This window comes from Aedes albopictus, chromosome 3 (genome assembly GCF_035046485.1).
Source record: "Aedes albopictus strain Foshan chromosome 3, AalbF5, whole genome shotgun sequence".
Lineage (NCBI taxonomy): Eukaryota > Metazoa > Arthropoda > Insecta > Diptera > Culicidae > Aedes > Aedes albopictus.
In genome coordinates this window covers 40389413-40414110 of record NC_085138.1, presented here as the reverse complement: position 1 = coordinate 40414110, position 24698 = coordinate 40389413, and the positions used below count along the sequence as shown (strand labels likewise).

General features: G+C 41.4%; 4 protein-coding genes across 5 annotated transcripts in view; 1 reads left to right on the top strand and 3 right to left on the bottom strand.

Annotated features, from left to right (window-relative positions):
* The window catches only part of LOC109415714 (bicaudal D-related protein homolog), a 389546-nt gene that overhangs the window by 332342 nt on the left and 32506 nt on the right, over positions 1-24698 (bottom strand). The gene's annotated exons all lie outside the window — the stretch shown is intronic.
* On the bottom strand, positions 2-23104 carry LOC109415717 (protein-S-isoprenylcysteine O-methyltransferase). Of its 2 annotated transcripts, XM_062860602.1 has the most exons (5): positions 22920-23104; positions 22423-22673; positions 20971-21232; positions 2578-2687; positions 2-2512 (listed from the first exon to the last, which is right to left on the bottom strand). In XM_062860602.1, exons 2-5 carry the CDS (start codon positions 22621-22623, stop codon positions 2222-2224), a joined length of 864 nt encoding a protein of 287 aa, XP_062716586.1. In that variant the 5' UTR covers positions 22624-22673; positions 22920-23104; the 3' UTR covers positions 2-2221. The 2 variants fall into 2 exon arrangements, with proteins under 2 accessions (XP_062716586.1, XP_029724775.2); XM_029868915.2 differs by having other exon boundaries at positions 22423-23104.
* LOC115270191 (uncharacterized) lies at positions 9291-11331 on the top strand. The gene is made up of 2 exons (XM_062860601.1): positions 9291-10059; positions 10135-11331. The coding sequence occupies exon 2, from the start codon at positions 10142-10144 to the stop codon at positions 11198-11200; it is 1059 nt and encodes a 352-aa protein (XP_062716585.1). The 5' UTR covers positions 9291-10059; positions 10135-10141; the 3' UTR covers positions 11201-11331.
* Positions 12156-13350, bottom strand: LOC115269875 (uncharacterized). The gene is made up of 2 exons (XM_062860600.1): positions 13316-13350; positions 12156-13257 (listed from the first exon to the last, which is right to left on the bottom strand). Exons 1-2 carry the CDS (start codon positions 13333-13335, stop codon positions 12237-12239), a joined length of 1041 nt encoding a protein of 346 aa, XP_062716584.1. The 5' UTR covers positions 13336-13350; the 3' UTR covers positions 12156-12236.

Below are 24698 nucleotides of genomic sequence, written 5' to 3'. Positions count from 1 at the left end.
GTGCATTATTTACAACTTTTATTTATCTCTGAAAGGTTTTTCCAAACGTTTTTTAACATTCATTCGTTTTAGATTGAATTATAAGTTGTGTGTGATTATTGCGCGAATATCTCTCTAATTGTGTGGTTCCACGGTTTTGTTTCTAAGTAATGTAAGTAATAATCTTAACAGCGTTCTATTTTGACACAGTAACTGCATTTTTTTTCTCTACTAAATACGTATCGATGTGGCACTGAAATATAATTGGACTGGTACGATTTTAATTTACTGATACACTAGTACACATATAAGTTAGTAAGTCTTTAGATAAGCGTTGTGTGAAACTTTAATTTAAATAATACGAATCGACTATTTGGATTTAAATGAACAAGTTTTTTTACGGAAGCATTGATTTTAATTCAGTAATTTTAAGGACGGTATGCACCACACGATATACAAATAAAGTATGCTAAAAATATATAAACATTGTTTTAGATGATACTTGTAATCATTCTACGAGTAGAGTGACGTGACGCAGCTCGATTCTTATATCGCAGTAACTAAACTCGACTAGAATGAGGTGACTCGCTTTGTAAATCAAATGAAGAGTCACCTCAATCGACTCGAGATTTCTCATCAGTGGATAGAAAGAAAAACATGAGTTTTTGCTCAGTTCAGAAGATTAGTGAAGGCGTGGTTTCCTTGCCCTGGGCTAAAAATAAAGTCTAGCCTCGATATATGAGTCGAGCTCTGTCACGGCACTTCACTTGTAGAATGAGCATAAATCTCAAAGCTGTAGAAGAGACTTACATATGATCTGTCGATAACTTCGTCCAATGAGTTAGCAGCATAACGTTAGACTGGAGAATCGTCTGGAATTCGTCGAAAGATTGTTTCAAAAGCTTGGCCACAAGATGCAGTAGGTTTGTGCAATTTTTCCGTAGAAAATCACTGTTTCAAAAGAAGATCGAAGCATGAAAATGCTCATAGGAGTTAGAATTGATGCGGTTGTCGTCAGCGATATATTTGTGCTCATTCTGCGAATAGAGTGACATGATAAAAGTCGAAGTCGCAAATCGAGGTGAGAAATCTCGACTCGCATGAAGTGACTCTCCATTTAAATCAAATGGAGAGTTATTTCATTTGAGTCGATGTTTCTCACCTCAAAATAAATACGATTTCGACTTTTGTCACGTCACTCCATTCGCAGAATGAGCACAATTATCTGAACGTAGTTGACATTTGTGTTCATATCAACGAGTGGAGTGATGTGACGCAGTTCGACTCGCTATCGAGGTGACAAATCTGGACTCGAATAAGCTGATTTGCCATGTAAACAAATGGAGAGTCACTTCATTTGAGTCGACATTTTTCACCTCGATATGCGCGTCGACCTGCGTCACGCCACTCCACTTGTAGAATCAGCCCAAATGTGTCCTTGATATCTAATTTCCGAGCAATTCGATCGAAAACAGCAGATAATTGATAAATGAACGTAATCTCTCCTGGTATTTGTAGTGGCTAATGATTGGTTCCCAGAGAATTTAACAAACTCGGTGAATAATCTGCTGAAATGCATACTCGTTAATTTGGTTTGCAAACTGCTACTCAGCTACTCTGTATTGGCACCGCTCATTCTGAAAAATCAACAGATATGATGATTCCAATCTTCTCGAGACGGTAAGTTCAGCATCCCACCTAGTTTTAGACTTTATGTGATACTTTCTTATACTGTCAGCAGTTTAATTTGTATTTGATGCATACCATCCATTTTAACAGACAGATAAATTCGTAAGGAAGTTCGCATCTTCCTAAACCCTAATTGTAATGACTAAATTTGTTTTAAACGTCAACTGTGCTTCTTCTATAATCTTCGAGATGGTTTAAATATACCCCACAAATCGATTTCATGAGGAACCAATATGAATGAGTATAAAAACGAAAACCCACAAGCAATCTCAAACTCTCGCATTCCACCTCAAACCACCGTCGACTCCTCGTACACATTGTCGTAGCTACCGGAATAACGTCGATTTCGTCCATGGTAAAAACTTCCGGTCATATTCCGGCGATCATCCTCGTCCTCATCGTCCCCATCACTATCCTTCAGCGTAATCCTCGTGCTATCGTGCCTTCCCTTCCTCCTGGCCCACTGATCAGTCTCTTCCGGTGACATCGTACCACCGCCTTCGCCATCCTCATCGTCACCTCCTTTCCCCTCCGGATGATCGCCCTCCAAACATCACAGTTCCACCTTGAACCCCCGAATAAACGGCAGTCCCGTCGGTACCCGCTGCTGGTACTTGTAGTACTCCTCGCCGAAGAAGTTCAACAGTGTGATCTCCTCCATGAAGATCCGATCGTGAAAGAACTTCCAGCTGGCGATGGTGTAGATCACGAAGCACACCGGATTCGCGAGGACGACCTGCGTCCCGATGGACCACCAGAACCAGCCCACGTACGAGGGGTGCCTCATCAGGCTGTATACGCCGTGGGTGACCAGCTCGTGGCCTTGGTGGTGCTCAAATTGGACCTGGAAATAGGAGGGAAATGTTAAACAAGGCGGCTGTTGTTCCAAGGGGTACTGGGATGGCTTACAATATGGCTGAAGTTTTTGCTTGCCGTTATCATGGCTAACTTCCGAAGGGCTTCGCCGGTGAAGCATAGCACCAATCCCAACAGCCACAGGAGTCGGTATGTTTTCATGTCTGAAAAATAGGACAAAGCAAAACAATAGTGTCATTTACAGGGTTTTTATATGTAAAGAGGGTTCTTTAGATTAGCTATCGTTAAGACAGCCAAGTTAATAACATCCCAAGTAACAGAACTAGCTGAATAACAGTTTGCTTAAGAATGGTTTGTTCCACTTTTGTACAGCAAAAATGTTTGTTGGGATGCCAAGGTCCGTGCCGCAGTTGGTCGAACGTTCGGGTTGGTGGGGTCGGGTGGTCATGGGTTTGATACTTAGCCACGGCACTTTTCGATCATTTACTTATTCCTCCAAGAGAGGCTGACACTGACTCTCTCCTGAGCCCATGGCTCTAACGGATCCGGATACATGAATATTTTTCATTACACCAACAAAGCTAGCCATGAAAATGTTTGACACTTCTTAGGTCATTTTGGCAGACCACACACATGCACGAAAAAGACGGATATATTCTACTTTATCAATCCTGTTGCCGTCCTTTTCATGCTCATGTTACATTTGTCAAAATGACCTGAGAGTTGTCAGTCATTTTGAGATTAGGTTCGTTGGTGTAATAAAGAATTGTCAAACTGCAACTCCCAATGAACTCTCACTCGGACTGGACAAGGACCAGTGAGTGGCACGAAGATAGTCTCCGCAACATTGCCATGCAAATATGCCTTCTTGATATCGGAATGCTTCATTTGCATCTATCGACGAGCTGAAAACCCCTCCTACGCCTGTTTGTTTCCGGTTCGGTTGTAAATGCACTGTACGCGTGCACGGAAAGTGAAAACCGTTCAAGAGCCACATCGGGCGCATTCTCAACGAGTGTCTGTTTTGAAGCTTGCGCCTGAATGGGCGGAGTTAACTCCGCAACACAGCATACGCTGGCTTCCGAGGATTCATGTATTTAAGAAATCCCTTTTGTTGCAATCGAGTCAGTCATTAGCCGTCGTCACAAACTGAACGGTGTGAAAATGTTTTTCTCTAGTTCTGCTTTAACAGCAATGGTCGCTAGCTCGATCAATATGTGATCGGCTATCATTTTCCTTCCCTTCCCTTTCACCAGGCGGTGAACCAGCGACGGCAAGAGTCTGTTCTGCCCGAGTCGACATTGGCATTCTGCGAGGTGAAGCTGCGGCGGTAGTAGAGGAGACTGAGGAGACTTGATCCCTGGGGAGACTTGTTCCCCCCATATTTTCTCGGAATCAAAAACATTTTTCTTCTAGCATAATTTTTCCAAAACTACTCCTGGACAAACGACTATGTTTTGGCTACAAGTGATTTCGATTGTACATTGCATTATTTTTTAACGGCTGATGGTTTGTTTTCAGTCCTTCAGAAATCTTTTAGGCGATTCCGAAAAATCTCAATAATTTTGTGAAAATTGTACCAAGTCGTGTCAAAATTTCACAGCACATAGTTTAAATAAAATACTTTCAAACATATTTATCCAAATAAGGCTGTTGTTAACATATTTTAATTAATTCGGCTTAGTATACACAACAGTGACATGGGGAGACTTGATCCCTCGAGGATTACACACACATTATACATGTGAAAAATAAAATTCTATTCGGAAGCCTCTATTTACTTGGAATTTTAGTCTATTCAACGATAAAATGTGTCAGATAATTATAACTTTAGTACAAACCAAGAAAAGGGGGATCAAGTCTCCCCATTATGAAAATACGGCATATCCTTAAAAAATTAAGGAAATCTCACAATTTCAAACCCTTCATGTTCATCGAAAATACAAGAAAACTCGAAAAGAAAATGAAATGGAAGACTATGGAATTATTTTCCCTTTAAATAAACCATGTGCTCAAAGGGGGATCAAGTGTCACCCATGTTTGAAAAATACATCATAAGACATGCCTCCATCAAAACACAGTTTTGAAAACTTTAACAATAATTTAAAGGCCTTCTGGTGTGTATTAACTTGCAATAGACGTTTACCTGTCTATTGCAAATCGGATCTACTTTTTGTTTATTCTTAAAGTTTCAGATAAATTAAGAAAAAGGGATCAAGTCTCCCCAGTCTCCCCTACTGATGACAGTCGTGCTTACTGCATACTGCGATACCAGAAGTGTAATATTAAATCCACAGAGAAACAGACATAACACTTAGAACAAATTTCATTTAAAACCATCGTCACAAAAACGTAATCGCCCAATGTTAAACGTACTGTGTTTGGCCGGGCCGCCACTAGATGGCGGTAGTGAGCAAACGTCAAACAGGAGCAAAAGCGATACCAGTGCCGTGAGTGGTAGGTCGACCTACTGTTGAATATTTGAATCAACCGTTAAAAAGGTGATCGATGGGAAACAATGAGAGTGTGACGTCTGTTTCTCTGTGTTAAATCGGTGGCATTCTTTGTGTATCGTCGTCGGCAAGCGGCGCGGCGACATAAAAGTTCCTAAGATTCGCATTTCGACCGTAGTCCTTCGACGGAGTGTGTACTAGACTGGTGATCGTGCACGAATGTCGGCATAGAGAGTGGCTGTGGTGTGACGGTCACTGGTGATTCATCCCTCCATTATTGGTGGCTGGTGGCTGCAACGTATGCAGCTGCCGGTAACCCATCGCATTTCTGATGGCTCGTACCTACCTCCATGTGAGAACACGCACGATATCCCAGAGAGTGTTTTTGCTAAGCTGCATACTCTTCATCCATCGCATGGGCGTTCACTATTCCCGTTCTGGGCTCGCCAGCACTACCTTGCTCGGTCGGTTTGACACACGCATGTCTGTCATAACGTTGTGAAAGTTTATTTAGTTATCACCGTCTTCGACACTTCAGTCGTACAGACTGCACTAAGTCTAGATTATCTTAAAATTAAACAGATCTCATAATATAATACTTAAAACTAGTTTTGGACATGTTAAAATCAAATACACTAGAAACGTCGTTAAAATGTCTTATACAAGAGTCCAACGAATTATTGTAACCGTAATTTGTCCTGTGATACGGAACTGCTAGTAGGGTGGAATATCTGAAGCGTCGTGGAGGAACATTGGAGGGAATGCGGACGAGAAGTTCTAGACAATCTACGATTCCTATTATGATGTCGAAGCTGAACAAGCGTTGATGATTTACGCGTCTGGTAGACAAAGGCTGCAAACCAATCAATTGGCACCGATCCGAATATGCAGGAAGGTTGGTTGGATCGTTCCAGGGAAGCCCTCGTAATGCAAATCGTACGAACTTCTTCTGTACACGTTCAATTGAAATAATGTGTGTAACATAATAAGGAGACCATACTGGAGCTGCATATTCTAAAATGCTGCGCACCAACGCACAGTATAACGCTTTAAGTGCGTATATGTATGTGAAACCGGATGCATGGCGGCGGATAAACCCTAGAACGGATGAGGCTTTAGCGTGAGCTTAGCGTCTATGGTAACGCCCTGATCGCAGATGGAGGTGCAACGTGGCAGCAGTTCTGTGCCCATGCTGTACTGGTGTTCCTCGGGAGCATTACTACGGGTGAAGGATATAACCTTGCATTTCTTGCTGTTGACGCGCATGCCGTTGTTATCACACCATATTAGCATGGTGTCGATATCCTTTTGTAGAACGGTGCAATCGTTTGGTGGCTGGATAACACGAAAGATCTTCAAATCATCCGCGTTTGAGTGAAGAGAGAATCAAACTCAAATCATTCACGAAGATATTGAATAGTAGTGGACCCATCACACTCCCCTGGGGTACACCAGACGTGATACGAAAAGAGCGAGAGCGTGCCGAGTTGACTGCTACGTATGACATACGATCGGCTAAGTATGAAGCAATCCACTCGGTAATCCAGTCTGGAAATCCAATGTGCTGAAGTTTACCGATGATCAGGCTGTGTGGAACAGTATCAAAGGCTTTTGCGAAATCGATATACACCGCGTCTACTTGTCTCCTCTTTTCCATTTCACTCGATAGGGTTGTGACGTAACACATCAAATTTGTTGTAGTCGAACGATGTTTCATAAAACCGTGCTCACTGTCCGTGATAATGGGTGATACAATAGTGTAAATAACGTTGTGTACGAGTTTCTCAAAAACTTTTCTAATGCAGCATAGTACCCAACTAACAATTGCAAGTCATAAACAAGCAAGCTTGTTTTGTTGCTTAATAATGGTAATGATAGATGAACTAAAATTATGATCTACACATTACTGTTTAAATGATTTTTCAATTGAGAAAATAGTCAATGTTCGACTTTTCTCATCGGTATCAACAATGATAAATTATAACACTTTTCAAAAGTTTAACAAGAAATTTATTCGACAAGCATTGATTCCTTAACAAAAGAGTTTAACAAAACATTTGTCTGCATCTTATTAAGCTGATGTATCGATAAGCTTATGCTCCTGAACAATGTGCTTTTCACTTATCAAATAAACACCTTCAGCCCGTCATTGTTTGACTCGGAACTTTGTTCGGATTATGGGATAAATCATGGCTAAAACTGTTTAGACAACCAAGTTATTAAAGAACCAATATTTTAAACGAATCACATAAAATAAAACAGAATATAATTATGTAGTTTTACATTGAGTGCCAAGAGACGTAATCAACGTAAAAATGAGGCATACATTTATTATTATTAGTCTGTAACAATATTTTTCATCTTCCGCAGCAGTTCGATTGTACGAGACGCTTGGATTGATGCATTTGACATTTCAGTGCTGTCGTGTTTACTGAATATTGTTCCCACAGTCACCTAGATAACCAAACAGCATTCAGAAATCGAAACATTTCAAGTATCTCTAAAAATCTATATGCACTATTTATTGAGCATATTATCAAGATTCCATGACAAAAGCATAAATAAAAAAAATGCTTAACGGATCTTCGACTGAGCATGAATAGATTACCTGAACAGATGCTGTGAATGCACTATATCCAAGACCATACCGCACCACATATTGTCATACATTTTTAAAGATCGATATTTAATAATTAAAATAAAAACATATTCATATCGCAACTAGTACGTCTGGAAACAATATCTTCAATAAGGACCAACACTTTTTGGCCGCATTCGATACAAGTTTTCTCACCGTGCGATAAAAATACTGACAGCGAAATCAGAATGGAAAACACGTGTTTTGGGTTAAACAGCTGTTGAAGTATAAGGCGTTGTTCAGTTGATTACCACGTGCTGTGCTAATTCACCACTGCTGAACACAAGTTCACGAGTGATCATTATTGAGTCATGGGAGGATTATGTTTTGCTTTGGGTGCTGCATCTCACGATCTCTAGGATGGCACAGATATGAAGGCATGCGGCTGGCAAACGACAGGTCTCGAGTTCTAATACGGATTTAGGTAATTTTATATGTAATTCTTATTTCATAACACAGCGCAACATTTTTTTGTCTCAAGAGCAAACTTATGTGTCTCTGACAGATTTTGGGCTGCTGAAGCCGAATCCGGGCTCAGATTTGCTCTGACACGTCACAATTTTGAGCTATACCCCAATTTATAGGGTAAAATATGCGATTTTGGGTTTTTTTAACTGCAAGCCATTAAGTATGGAAATATTTTTTTAAGCAATCAAAAGGTAAATTGCTCAATTAACATCTAAATTAACGACTCATGCAAAATATTTCATTTTAACAAATCAAATTTGATAGATTTAAGCATTTTATGTTAGTATCGAAACTTGCATGCAACTTCTGGAGGGTGACTTGTATGGAAAAAATCGTACCTAACATAAATCGCTTAAAACTATCAAATTTGATTTGGAAAAACAAAATATTTTGCATGAGTCGTTAACTTAGATGGTAATTGAGCAATTTACCTTTTGATTGCTTAAAAAAAATATGTCCATGCTTAATGGCTTGCAGTCAAAAAAGCCCAAAATCGCATATTTTACCCTATAAATTGGGGTATAGCTCAAAATTGTGACGTGCTAGAGCAAATCTGAGCCCGGATTCGGATTCAGCGACCCAAAATCTGTCAGAGACACATAAGTTTGCTCTAGAGACACACCAAAAGTTAATTTTTGTTACGCTGTGTAATAGGTGTTCTCAGTATGAGAGCAAATAATTACTCTCGTGAGAGTTCAACATTTTTGCATTTTATTTATTTTCAGTCGTTTTTGCCAAAGCTTAATAAAAACTTTCCTGCAAATCTGTAAAACGTTTTGAACAACATAAAATTAAGTTGGTGCACAACATGATGCTTTATAACTTCTCCAAATTTGTGTGAACAAAACCCGAACATAGGTTGTACGTGAAAATAATTCAAATGTTATTCATCATTATGCTGAATTAATTCGTCATAATGGTGCCTGTTAAATGAGTGATTGTTAGTTGGGTATGGAAACGCCTCGATAATTCTCCACACGATTGATGTTTCCGGACTTGTGAATCGGAACGGTAAACGCTGTTTTCCAAGCAGCTGGAAAAATCCCTTCTCGTAATGAACGGTTGAAAATAGTTGCGATAGGGGCAGCTAATTCACTAGAACAGTTTTTCAGGAATACCGGAGGGATGCCGTCAGTTCCAGATCCTTTTTTAGTATAGTTTAGTATAGTTTTAGAGAACTGTAGAACAGGCAGATCAATGCTGTGCGTGGGAATATGGTCAAAGCGATCTTGACGAACTACTGGAGACTGGACGAACTACTGGAGAGCGTATGTCTCAACTGGTCGCAGTCACACCTGTTGAAATCGTAAGCATCGGTGCATTCCAATGTGCTTACAGGAGCCATCCAATCGTCTCCGCTCACATCAATCAGTAGTACGACGGGTGTATGATGATCGTCAACAGGCAGCAGTGACGTAGGAGCAGTAAAAATGTCCATTTGCTCCGGTAGGCTTACGAATGCGAGGTCGAGAAGATTTCCGTTTTTGCTCACAAAACTATTGATTTGCCTCAGACCAGTAGCAAACATGGTTTCTGTGTAGCCATTAATGTCGTCGTCTAATTCCCAGCACAGTTTTGGAAGGTTAACGTCACCCATACACAGAACAATGTCCGCATCAGACGCTTGGCTGACGATGTTCTGAACTGCATTAGCATGAGTAGCGTATAGATCGACATGGGTGCTTGGTGGAAGATAAACAGTGATAATGTAGAGTGAACGAGTTTTCGACTTAATGCAAACTGCGGTTTGCTCAAGCCTTTCACTATTCGGTATTTGGATAACCTCGCAGCGAAGGTGATTTTTCACTGCTATCAGCACTCCACTACATCGAGTATTGTCGGCGAAGCACTAACTTAGAATTCGGTGGCTGGACTTCCGAACCGAACTTTTCTTCCGAAGTAGCCAACTGTCAAACTAGTTGTCAAATTTTCCTATTATGTCACTTCTGCTCTATGTAAATAAACAAGTCAACCCGCTAGTTTCATAGTCTTTAGGATACAAATTTGGTTTAAAATGTGAATATATTATTATCATTCGTTATTTCATTATTGCTTATGACTGACTAGAATATTTTAACTATTTACCCGTAGCATTTCAATGGCCAACGTGATTATCCAAAGCGTGCGACATCGACAGGCAAATCCAAACACGGTATATCATGCCTTATATGGCCATTACTTTTTGGGAATTTCGAAGCAGGACCTAGCTAAAATATACGGAAAATCCCTGGCAACAGTCTACAATTGGTTCAGTAGATACGAGAAGGATGGATTGTATAGGCGTAAGCAGCGGAAACAAACATACAAGAAGTTTTCGAGCGATATGCGAGTGTGGCTAGTAGAACTCTATGGAAAGGAACCGTTGTTATTCCTTGATGAAGCTAAACATAGATTCGAGTTACAATTTCATGTCAACATCAGTGTGTCCTCCGTTTGCACTATCCTTCATGATGCAGGACTGTCATGGAAGGTCATAGAGCGAAGAGCTATTCAGATTCGCGACGAAGAGATTGTGCGGTTTACCCGGGAATTGTTGGCCATTCCTTGGGATCTATTCAATTTGATTTTTCTTGACGAAGTGGCCTTTGATAACCGTGACATGCTACGCCGAAAAGGATATGGAGTGATTGGACAGAAGGTTGTTTACAGAGGCGAATTTTGTCGTAAACCACGTGAATCCTTCTTATGCTTCCTTGGGGTTAATGGAATCCTGGAAAGTTTTAGAACCGAAGGCACATTTAATAGGAAGAAATTCTTCGAATGTTGCCGTACTTTTGCTCTTCAACATCGCCAGGTTCAATGCTATCCAGGGTTTCACTCTGTGTGGATAATGGATGGCGCTAGGATCCATTGCGACGCTAACATCATAAGATATCTCCGCTCAATCGGAATTGTTCCCCTATTTTTACCGGCCTACTGTCCATTTTTCAATCCTATTGAAGTTGTGTTCGGACAAGTTAAGCAATACCTAAGAAGGATCCATCGAGAAGGTGATTCTATTCGAATGGACGTTTGTGAAGCAATCAACCATTTCAGATTGTATCCATGCTACAAATTGTTCCAACATTGTGGATATCTTCCAGGAGGAACATTTTTGCCGGAGAAGGCCCTGGAACACAATCCAAAAGAAATTACTTTCAACGTCATTCCAGAATAAAGGATAATTACCATCGTTTCTCCAAAATCAATTCCGAAACTGTAAATGAAATCCAACAGTATGAACTAAAGCAACCTACTTATAAGCGTTAAATGAAACATTGTATTTTTTCTCTCAATTTTCAAAATAAACATATTCGAGTAAAAAAAATGCACCAGTTACTTTATTTGCACTTAACCGTAGTGTGGCCAGCAAAAAAAACACCCGTAGAAGGCCGGCAGGGTACCCGGGTACCCACGAAATGGAAATGATCATATCTCAGCGATTTTTCCACCGATTTTAAAAGTTTTTGCCTCATTCAACTCAGAAACTCATTATCTATCGAGATCGTATTTGGTTGGACCGGTCCGATCACCATAGGTACCGGAAAATCCGGATTTCCGGATCCATGTTTTTATACAATACAATATACGGGATTTTCGGTAGGTTAGTAGCAATTTCAGTAAAATTGCTTTGGCATATTGTATCTGACCGGCCTGGAATCATAAAACGTGTTGACTTTGAAACTGTGATTTCGGAACACGCTTCCCGTGAGGCCATGGTTGACCATAATCACTTTAAGGTATCCTAGCCTTAACAATGTGGGTTTCAATATGGTATAAGAACATGCTCCCCAAAATATAGATTTTCCGAAAACCACGGTGATTAGATCGGTCTAACCAAATATTTTCCCGATAGATGATGAGTTTCTGAGTTGAATGAGCTAAAAATTTCCAAAATCGATGAAAAATTGACGGAGATATGATCATTTCAATTTCGTGGGTACCCGGGTACCCTGCCGGCCTTCCACGTAATAAAAAAATGCAGGAGCCCCTCCCCCTGCCCCTCCTCACTTTAAAATTCGGTCAACCCCATTAATAGATGTATATTCACGAGTTCCAAGATCTAACAGAGTTCCAATATCCTAGTCTCAATAACCATTAAAATATCGAGATTTGAAATTGAAAAAGGTACCCGGGTACCCTGCCGGCCACATAAGTGTTAAAATTCACAGTATTATGCGTCTTACTTGTGATAATTATCTCAACAAAACAATTTATGCGTGGTCCACATCCTGGCAATCAGTCACTTTTTCGGCTAGTTCTCGACTTAGCTCAGATTCTTCGGGACGAACAGCATCTTCCATCGCTGCAAATATCTGTGTGCTCGTTGTCCCACGGGCTGCCATTAGGTTCACTCTCTGCCGAACACTTTGAATAAGATCAAATGCGCGGTCCAAATCACTCTTCAGCTCCATAAGTTCACGCATCCAACTATCGTTAACAGTGTGAGCAACAGCCAAACCTCTGTGAGCTGATTGTAATTTCACTGGCTCAGAAACCGCAGTCCATCGAAAATACTTCGAAAGCTGGAGTGGAGGTGCTTCTTCTGCTTTCAGCTTTTCATGCGTATGTGCAGGCGAGGAGTGAATCAGATTTGCCCAGAGAAGCCACGAGCTTTGGTGACCTTCAAGATGCTGATGTGTGTCTCGGAGAGCTTGAGCAAGTGCAGCATCATCACGCATGGAATGTGCTCCAGCACGGTCCTTCGATGTTGGTTCAAGCAACTGACGTAGAACAAGCTGATACTGAGCAGCCGTTTCAACTGTAGTAGAATACACATAAGCAAAAATCTTGATGCTCTTATCTCTCCAAGTAGCAAGCACACGGGGGGTCAAAGCCGAAGGCGCGTATGTTTTCTTCTTGGTCTCGTCGTACAGTGTTAAAAACAGCTCAATATCTTCCAGGTCAGGTTCTTGTTTCTCGGCCCATCTTGGCACCTCGTCATCGAACACAACTTGCCGTTGAGTTTGAGCTTTCGCCGCATTCCAGACAAATTCCAAAACTTCTGGAACCGAATCTCCTTCAACAGTTTGCCTACCAAACTCCCTTGGTCGTAGCTGGCCACGGTACAAGCGTCGGAAGAATACTCCCGTGAACACAAACACGTAGTCAGAGATAGACTTGGAGGATCCTTCTTTTGCATCCGTAGAATCGCTTTCGAAAGTACCGTCGCTGTGGTTCGTCTGGTCTTCGTCTTGGTCCAAGTTTAAATCCAAATATTCCTCATCTTCGAATCTAAAAAACAACTGGAAATTGGCATTGCTATGTTTAATTAAATCTGGAATATACTTACACGTCATTTGGACTATCCATTTTCAATGAAAATCAAATAACTTCTGCTCGGTTGCAAATCAAAATCGAAAATCAAACAACTTCACTCTTGGTTTGCAGAACACGATTGTAAATAAACCACAGTTGCACCACCTTCAAGGTGGTCTGGTTAGAGTGTTTTGCCGATTTAATAATTTTCATGATGATTGCTATTATTGTGCAATACTTATCATAACGAAAGTTAAGTGAAATGTTTTATAATGTTTTAAAAGAAATTTAAATAGGGAGTGATCACTTGTGTGTGGTATTTTAATGTTATTTAATATAGTTGTAAAATATGACAATATTTTTGGTCTTTTCGTCCCGACCACCTGGTAGTGAAATACCATGAAACTTCGGAAGGAGGTGGCGTGTTGTTCACCGAAGTTGATTCTCTAAATTTTGTCTAAACGGACAATATGTTCGCTGGTTAATTCGCTCCTGTCACAGCGAAAAAGGGTGTAATCGGGCGATATTTCTGCACTACTGATTTCCTTCGTCAGCCAGGTTTCCGTGAAAACTAACACGTCGCACAGTTGCCGGAAGCCGAACAAAACCTCAAAAATCGACTTCATTTTTTTATTTTTCTAATATTTTTCTTCCATTATAGATACTTCAACTAAGAAAACCCCAAATTTTCAAGTCATTTGGCCAAAAATTGACTCTTGTAGATTTTTTTAAAGTTGAGGTTTTGTGTGGTACTTTTCTAGTGTTTATTGTCTTTATTTTATGAGCTTTCTTCATGAGCTCGTTGTAAAACTTAGAAAGGTTTGGATAATGTGACAATATTTTTCGTGTTTTTGGGTATGCATAACCATGACATTTCAGGGTTTGTTTGGAATCCAATCACAAAACTATTATGTTTTTACAACATGCAAAAATATTGACTTTTATGAAATTTTGGAGAAAAACTTCGTATTAAAGAGATCCAGTACTTGTTTAGGAAACATCAGAAAACGACGCCGTATCCAGGATCTGACGTGCAATTTTGTCTAGTTTTTGGCCATATAGGTCACTGTTTGCGCCTTTTTGCGCTAAGCGCGAAAATTTTTTTTTTCTATCATGTCACAATGGAGTCGCACGGTTGTGGAGGAAGTGAAATTATTTGAAGTTTACATTTTATCTTAACATAATTCAAATTCACTTCAGAATACTTACAATTTGGTGTAATCCTTATTGTAGTAAGAGACCTTAACTACGTCACGTGGTCATTAGAGGAGGGGGGCATAATAAGGAGAGGGGGGGGGGGGGGGGTGATAACGTGATGACCAAAAATCCCTTTTTTTATTTTTTTTTATATTATTTTATTTTTGACAGCTCAAAGCAGCAGTCATTTATTATATATATTTTAGGAATTCGGTAAACGGCGTAAAACCCTACGTTGAATATTTTTCTGTGAAAACGTCGCGATCACCAAGGCAATCTTTGATTATTTTAATTGCAATTTTCTGAAACGAAAATTTTATGCTTCTTAGTGAAACCCATCATATTTTTTTTTTTAAACTTGAAGTTTTTATTCAATGTTATTCAAGGGTTTTCGTAGAATAAATTTCTACTGAACGACACACAGAGTGATATAGGTTTCGAAAATGTTGCTGGAACTCTACTGTTCATTAATGTGATTACCGATCTCTGATGATCGTTTATCAACAACTTCTTCCAATATAGCGAATATGTATTGCCTACTCTCTATATATAGGGTTATTTTGGTTGCTCGATTTGTGATAACAGAGATCAATGTACATAACAACCTAAACTCGGACGAGCATATATGAAGTCGTTCAAACGAGATTGATTAAAAAAGCAGTTCAAATTTTACGCAGTACACTATATCAGACTGTCTGACCCCATTTTACCTCGTTAATTCACCACCGTTTACCCACTATAAAACGTCACGTGGCCTATGGAGGGTCCCCGAGAATAGACCACGTCTTGTCAGCCAACATTGTGTGTATTTAAATTGATCCACGTAGGTAATCAAATTGTTTAATGATTTAGGTAGTTTTAAAGGTTTTGGACCACCCTTAAGCAAAAAATACACAATTATAGGTAATTTCAATGCCAATACATGATTTAAGAACCACCAAATCAACAAGTTAATCAAAATCTACGTTCAAAAACACATCGTGTTAGCTTCTTCTTCTTCTTCTTGGCGTAACGTCCTCACTGGGACAAAGCCTGCTTCTCAGCTTAGTGTTCTATGAGCACTTCCACAGTTATTAACTGAGAGCTTCCTCTGCCAATGACCATTTTGCATGTGTATATCGTGTGGCAGGCACGAAGATACTCTATGCCCAAGGAAGTCAAGGAAATTTCCTTTACGAAAACCCGTCACCCTCAGCATGGTCATGCTGAATACCCGTGCGTTTACCGCCTCGGCTATATGGGCGTGTTAGCTTATTATCGATAACTTTTCACATGCTTCCCATAATCAGTAGATTTCAAAATTTTGAACCACCACAGTAATATCAAAATATATAAAAAGTTCCATATCAGAAATAGGTTTAGGGCACTAAAATCATCATAACCTGTGAATTTCAGCCATTTATGTTAACATTTGAGGTTTTGTCCGACCTTTGTATGGAGGCCCGCCACTGTGCGTCGTAGTCACAACTGGTGAGCAGCAAACGTAGTTTTACGATTTTGGTGCGCAAGCCTCTTACATTTTGGAAGTACATACACCGAGAAGTTCGTCTTCTGGTTATTGTCGGTTTCCTTGACGCCGGGCACAATTCTGGTTCTCGGTGACTCACAGCATGCCAAAATATTGGATGCGTTTCTGAAATCGTCAGATGTTACCGGAGAGGAAATGTTCGTATTAGATGCATACTTGCCTGCGATAGCGGGTTGGAAGACCCCCACTCCAAACTCATACGCAGGACCGGGATGACTGCTGGTCGCTTGCAGGAGTGGCTCGACTGCGATGAGAGGTTTTTGGGATCCCATGATACTTGCAGGCGTGCATCCCGATGAAGTTGACAATGATGCATGATCATTAGTGCTGGGTGGATTCCATGAACTCCAAAAGGTTTTCGAGCAGACAATAGGATGGGACGAGCTGTCAGACGTGTCAGACATTAATGGAAGGGTTGAGTTCTTATTTCGTATGTACTTGCCTGCCATGTCGGGTTGGAAGACCCCCTCACCAAGCAGTTCGGTGCACATGTGCGATGTCGCCCCAAAATCAACGACTCAGATCTTCATTCTTTTTTTATTTTTTTTTTATTTTTTTTTATCTGTATTAACGAGATTTTTAGCCCTAGGCTAGTTCATCTCAGGACCCACGCTTTACTTCCCTTCCGAAGGAAGAACTCACATTTTGCGAGTTTGTCGGGAGTGGGATTCGATCCCAGGTCCTCGGCGTGATAGTAAAGTGTTCTAACCATCACACCAGGTCCGCTCCACGTCTTCATTCTTCCAGTTTTCTATATGATGACAGCGCAGCATCCATTCGTTTCACGTCCCGCTTTCGCTTCGGGTTGGATTCTTCCCGCTCCTCTGGTCACCCCAGCTGTTTGATGTTTGATCACTGACTTGCTTCTGGCACTAACTCTGCTTCTGATCTGGCTTTATACAGAATGACACACGATGATCTACTTTCCGAATCCAGTCTTCATAACAGATTCACCAAAACTCCTCGAATATCTTCACTGAACGACGATCCAGCAACTTCAACTCTTCCAGCAGCTTGCAGGTCCATAACGCCACGCAAATGCAGTCAACCAGGGCACTATCCTCTACCTCGGTTGAGGACAGTGGCACGGTTCCTTGCTTCTTGGAGCTCCACGCCGTTGTTGATCCGTACAGTTGAATCAGGTATCCGGATGTCGAGTAACGATCGTTGAAGTCGGTTGCCCAATTGACATCCGCATACCCGGCGATCTACCGGTCAGTCTCACTTTTTGCGTACACCAACCCGAAGTTCGCCGTATCCTTCAAGTATCTCAACATCCTCTTTGCATGTCCCCAATGTTGCTCCGATGGATTACATTGACACTGGCTGAAGAAGGATACGGCCGTGATGTCAATACCAAGTGAGTGAGATAGCCGATGACTGCACGATAAGGCTTTTCCAGGTGTTCAGCTTCCAGGGACATCTCGAGGTGCAAGTTAGTCTCCATAGGCGTACGCGCCGGTTTGCAGTCTTGCATGCCAAACTGCTTCAGGACTGCGTTGATGTAGCACGGCTGGCTTAGCTTCATGATGCCTTGACTCCGATCCCGATCGATTTGTTGACCCAAACACACTTTAGCTTCTAGAAGGCCTTGCATTTGGAACTCCTTCTGAAGCGTCCGCATGACCACGCTGTTCAGATTCTTCGCATGACCTGTACGTCATCCGCGTAGAGTAGCATATAGACAAGACCGTCGTTTCCGTATCGTAAATAGAGGCAGTTATCTTCTGCATATCGTTGGAATTCGCACTCAATCATGAACTCGTTGAAGCGATCGTTCTAGGCTTTCGATGCTTGACGCAGACCGTTAATGGATTTCGGCAGTTTACACACTCTATCTCCCTGCTAAAATCCTTTGAGCTGCCTCATATACATGTACTCCGTTAGTGTACCATTGAGAAACGCAACCGTTACGTCCATTTGATGAACGAGCAAGTTGTGTTGTTGATGGGCGTACACAGAAACAAAATATGAATAATAAAGGAAACGGAAACTGAAAAGTCACGTAATGATTAATCATGTAAACAGTTTTTCCAATGAATATTCTGTCAATTGAAACTGAATTGTACCAAATTCTTCATACCACGCAATGTTAAACTCATCCCGCAGCAGTTTTAAAATATATGAGTACTAATGCATTCATTTCTATGTAGAACTGCGTTGGAACAAAACGTTACACGGTTGGACCGACAACTTTACACGTATTTCATGTAAAGTTAATTGATCTCCAAAACCAAGATGGCGCGGCACGGTTCAGATGTAAACAATCGTTTGTCTGGAGCAGTTGAGCAGAAAAGTTAAATATTTTCAACATTCTTGAGCTTTTAAGTGTCTTCCGGTAAGTTTTTGTGTAATTATGTTGGTATGGTGATTAATATCAATGGAACAGTATTCAAGTTTCAGGTAGGCGAACACGATATCCAACTAAAAAACAGCAACATCAGCGGCAACGGATATACGGCGGAATCCGGAAAGTTGAGCGGCAGCGAATAAGCATCTGTTTAAAATAGAGTGAATTATAATTATCTTGAGGTATAATGGTGTGTAATAAATGTGCTAAGGATAGAATATCGATAGTTGTTGTTTTAATCTCACAAAGAGGAAAATATTCGAATAGTACCGTTGCAATCATTATATATGGGTTCAAATTTACATGACAATTAAACTTACATGAGCAAGCCTTACTCACGAAATGAAAAATAAAACGTCATGTAATGTTCCGTCACACATCACGCTCCAATTATGTGCATGATATTTAATGTAAATCTACAGGATTTGTTCGAACTGTGTATGTTAGCATAGAACGTACTGTTGACATCTTGACAACGGGCGCATAGGTTTCGGAGAATTCAAAACCTGTCAATCTCTGTTTAAAGCCTTTGGCAACCAATCTTGCCTTCCACTTCTGCACTGAGCCATCCGAGTTGAATTTCGTCCAGAACACCCAGTCGATTGGCCACAGGATTACAGTTAGTAAATCAACCAGCTGTCACGTTCTGTTGCCCATCAATGACCGCACCTCATCATCCACAGGTCGCTTCCACTGTGGCCAGTCGTCCTACTGTTTCAGCTCCTCGATTGTACTCTGAATACTCTCCACGGAGTTTTCCGCGTTGAGTGCGAAGGCCATGCACATGTAGTCGTTTAGCTTTACAGGTGGCTTTCTAATCCGTTCGCGCTCCGACGTACATCGGGGGTCTCCGGTGGACCTGATCCCAGCGCCGGCTCCTGTTCTCCGTCTGTATCAGAATCTCCTCCGTCAAGAATACCATTTGTTGCTTCCATGTCGTTGATCTGGAATCGCAGTCCAACCATTTGGCAGCCGTCACCCATCGAAGAACATTCCTTCTGGAACTGATCAACTTCCGGATCGCTACAGACGCCTCGACCGAAGAAATTGTGCTTTCTTGATCACCACGTCCCGAGCCATGAATATCTGTATTCTGTCCCACAGCTAGTATCCTGCTATGCGCTTTAACCTTGGTACGCTTCTTCTGGGTTCTGTTCGACGTCACTGCAGCTGTCGGGCTCCTGTTGATAAGGTATGCAGCCGTTTGGACAGCCTCGTTCCACGGACACTTGCTCAAACCCGAATCATCTATCATCGACCGCGCTTCATCGAGAACGGTGCGATTTAAGCGTTCGCTGACTTCGTTCTGCTGCGGGGTATAGGGTACAGTGTACTCCACACGGATACCCTTAACGGCACAGAACTCAGTGAACACTCTACCCACATATTCGCCCCCGTTGTCGCCACGCAGGCGGCTTACAATGCTGTCCAAGTCCCGGCCGAATCCAGGTCTCAGACCATAGCCAGTTAAATGCCAATAAGTGGGCCTGCATCGGGGTTCCCTCGTCGAACTTCATTGCAGAAAGCCGCTTCTTCAGGTAGAATTGCCCGGAGATTCCTTTCCGCGCCAAAGTGGATTCGAGCCTCCTACAAAACCTCAGCTGGTGTGCGTTTGCCCTTTATATATTCCAACTGCTAGTCAGCGATGTTGCGAATGAGCACCGATTTACATTTGACATCCTTCTTGAGACAACTAGACATTAGTCCCTGTCCTTGCTCCTCCTCGCATTGACATCATCGCCGAGGAGGACCTACAATTCCGTAACATCCTCTGCGTCATTTCGTGCACGTTTCGCGAGCTCCAACTCTTCGAGGTGAACTTCCATCCGGAAGCACCAGTTGGCGAAGGTGAATCCATCAGGTAAAGGTAGATGGTGTGGTAAGGTAACAACTTTTACCGACCGCCGCGAATCTTGTTTCGCACTCGTTTGGAGCTAGGGCTGGACCCATAACCTATAAACGGTGATAAACGGAGCAGAGAAGACAATGTGACAACTGAATGAATTTTTATTTTTTACCTTCTTGGTTACAAGTTATCGTGGAATTACCCATTTTCCCTATAGAATATACCCAGTACACTGTGACCAGTTTATATATACTCAAGTCTAACAACAATATGTTTCTCAATGATTGCACATGACGGGCACGGATACCGTCCTGTGTCGCGCACCATTGACAGTTGCATAAAATCTCTGCATATCGTTCCGATCCATGCTTGCCTGAACTGTAGCAAACACGACTCTGTCTTCGTGCAGCCATTTCTTGCTGCAGTGAATTTATTTCTCTTCAGCTCTGTGTGGAGCTGGGTACCAACCATTAGTATTTGATTCCTCGCGGTATTATACTCATTCGTTACTTGGTGGCAATCATCGTTAAACCAGCCATTACATTCAAATTAGGATTCATTTGCGACAAAGTTATCCTGGGAACGGTCGCGTCATGTACTGAGTACACGCATCATGACAAATGCACGCTTGTGGTATTCAACTTAAGCGTGGTGTCGCTGAAGGTAGTCGAAGACGCGACTGCACAAGAACTAAGTATAAATCGTCTCATACGGACCAATATTGTACCTTCAAAACGACGAGCCTAAAAACCAAAAAAAAATACTCACCAGGGTAGAAATACACTTCGACGAAGTACTCCAGCCAGCTGGCCATCGCCGCCAGGGCATAGTGCAGCGAGTGGTTCAAGATGAACGAATCCGGCGAAAGTGTCTTCGGATTGCAGAACGCTATTCCCAGATATTCCGAATAGTGGAATACGGACATCAGCGTAACGTAAACCCCGAACGATTTGTACTCCTCCGTGCAGTTCTGGAAGATGATGACCCCCAGCGAGAACACCGCTCCCAGGAACGTCGCCCGCACGGCAATCTAAAAAAAATAGTAGGAACAAACACAAGAACGCGTTAAGTGAACCCCTCTTACGAATTTTAAAACCCTTGTTTGCGTGTCCAAACAAAGACACAATCTTAACTCATTAGAGCAGAGATGAAGTGTCCCAAAAATAACTACGTATCGCATCAGCTGTCGGGTCCTCCTTTGACCATCAGGCGCCGCCGGCCCGCCATCATCAACGGAGTGAAAGTAATTTATTCTATACGAGATGCTGTAAACAAAGACGCATGCGAATCTCGTGCACACCAAAGAAAGGCGTAAGCATCGTAAACATCACGGCGCGCACGGCGGTTGATGGCTATTTTGATGAAGTCATCAGAGTTTCCCATTGCCTTCGCCCTTCCTAAACCGTAAACAGCGGAAGCACAGAGAGGTGTTTACTGATTGTTCGACTGACCAAAATTCAATTTTTTGAAAACTTTAGATATATTTTACGCGGATTTGACAGAAAAAAACGTTTTGCAATTTTTTAAAAGCTTCATAGCAACTTAAATGTGCTAAAAATCTAACATAACAAGCAGGTCTGACACATTGTTAAGTGGCAAAGTCCTAGACCATTACATGACAGTTCACACCTTTCATTCGTTTCCAGAACACTTAGATGCATATCTCAAAATCTTGATTCAACACCTAGTTAAGACAGTAGCATAGACCACTACATCCGCTCATAAGTATCACAGGAAATACATGGTTGTTTGCGGGAAGTTAGTGGTCATACAACACGATTGGTCAATCGTTACGTTTTAGAAAAAATACACAGGAATGAGCTCACCAAATCTATCAGATTACGACACTCCACTGTTGTAGTAATCGTTCTGAGTGGGCAACCTGAGATATACAGTCCGTTACAGATGGCATAGAGCAAAACGAAACACAACCGTTCGCGTTACCGTTCCAAGAAACTTGCATTAGTTATTATTGAAACTCCTCCTAGGTTTTTTGTTGTTGCAAAAACGACGTATTGCGGTGTGCAAGCCGAATGACAAATGAAATCGTTCTCAAAAAGGCACAAAACTTCTTTATCTTTTCAAACATTACAAAATATTTCTAAAAAAAAATAGATTTAATTTTGGTCAGCCAAACTCACGAATCACCCCACTGTGCAGCGGTAAGTATTTATTTTGAGTCACTCGTAGCTGCTCTGCACAGCGCACACTATCTCTCACCTGATAATCTTTGGTATTGAACTTCAACCGAATGACGCCATTCAGCACCAGATAGTACACCCCCAGGAAGCCTGCTTTGATCCAGAACCCAACCTCCACGGTAAACACACCCAGCTCGAAGAAAATCCACTGCAGGGCCAGGCTGAACACGGCACTGACAAAGCAGTACAGGCTCAGCTTGCCTTCGTAGCACAGCATCATGCTGCCAAGGTTTGTTACACTTCTAAACTTACTTATAAACCTATCACGCACTTTGTAAACAGAAAAATATCACTATTTCCCACTCTACAACCAAGATTTAGAACACCGCACTCTAGATCGATCGACTCGAAAACATTCTTCGCTCCACACGCTTCGGCTCTGTGTTTTGAGTGCGTACGACGGCTATATCAGAGCCTGACTGCTGCTGCCGCGTATCGATCTCTCGAAAAGTAAACACTAGTCGTAAAACACTAAAATAACACCAAAAATCACATCGTTCCACGTCGAAATCGTACCCCGACTTCAATCGAACACGTCCAGAGCGCAAATAAAACACTTTTGTGCTCTTTTGATGCAAATTTTTCACTGAATTACTGCCAGCTGTGCGTGCAGAATTTCAAATGATTTTGCATTAGCCGCAGCCTCGCACAACACCGCACATTCACCGCGGACGTTCGGCGAACGAAAACAAACTGCTGACATTTAGGGGAACAAATGACAGCCAAAGGAAGCAGGTGAGTTCGTTTTGTTTTGATCGTCCCGTTCGCTACAGTGATGGCGGTGCAGAGTTGTACACAAGGGCGACCATTATTTTTTTTTTGACTTGTTTATTTATTTGGTAGGCTCAGCCGTGTGTTAGGCACCCTACACACTACTCAAACGGTTTGACCAACATTGACTCCGCCCCCGGTTGGTGGTTGAGTTGGTGCTGTGTTTGACCGTGTGTGATGCTGTTTGACCAACCGATTTGGCAGTTCGTCAAACCGATTTGACGGTTGATGGTTTGGTTGGCAAAAATCAAACCAGTTTGATTTTACTCAAACCAACGGTGGGCGGAGCCAATGTTTGACGAACCGATCGTACCGTGTGTAGTGTTGTTGCACAAACATAGTGCGATTTCAAATGGGGGATGATGTTGGTGCAACCAAAGTGACATGTTGGTGCAACACGATTTGGCAGTTCGTCATACGGTTGCAGAAACATAAGCTGGTTCGACGAACCAGGGGGCGGTGTCAATGTTGGTCAAACGGTTTGAGTGGTGTGTAGGGTACCTTACACTTTACGGAGCCGAATCTTCTATTTTTTTGTTATACAATAATAAAAATATTACGAAAAAAAGAACTAATTATGATAAAAACTATTTCATCCACCGGGGTAATGGTTACGATAGCGATCCTCTGCTTATCCTCTTCGATTGTCGATTGTCGTCCCGAATAAAAAATACAGTAGAAAAACCGAACGTTGTATTGTAACAGTACTATTTGGAACCATATTTTTACAATAGACACCACTGTAAAAATAAAAATACAAAAACAATAAGATGTAATGTAGACACCATACAGTAAATTTTAAATGAGATTTTTACAATATACTATACGGGTTGTTAAGTATCGTAACAATATAAAAAAATATTTTTCCCTATATATATATATATATTTTTTTTTGCAAAACCATACATTATATTGTAAATAAATTGTTCTAAATACTGATACGTGGGTTTTAATATACCGTATATTGTATGGTACACGTATGGTTTCAAACAATAAAATGTACCGTAAATATATTGTTTTTAATTGTAATTTCACTACTGGTTATACATTTAATCAAATGGTTTTGGAATGGTTCTCTTTTGTTATGTTGTATTGTTTTGCATTACATAAACCATATAATGTTATATTATCTTATAATTTTCCTCCTGTTAATGGCATCTTAGGCTTACTAGCATTATAAGTATGCGCTTTGGGAATCCTCCAGAGCATTTTGGATAACCCTTCATATATTGGATCGCCCACGTCTAAGTCTGAGTAGTTTCTGATTGCATTAACAGTTGAAGCTTAGGCTCCCATACCCCACCAGCCAGATAATCGGGTTTTGCAAACTCAGCATTATTTGTGGTAACACTTTGAGCGGCATGATGAAACTATGCCGAGCGCGCTAAGTGTTATTAGACCACTAATGTGGTTGCATGAAGTGAGTGACGAGGTACATAAATATCATTACAGCGTGCTTAGCCGTTATTGCAATATTGAGGCTCCAGTTTGACTAAAGTTTGAAAGACATAACAATTCATGAGA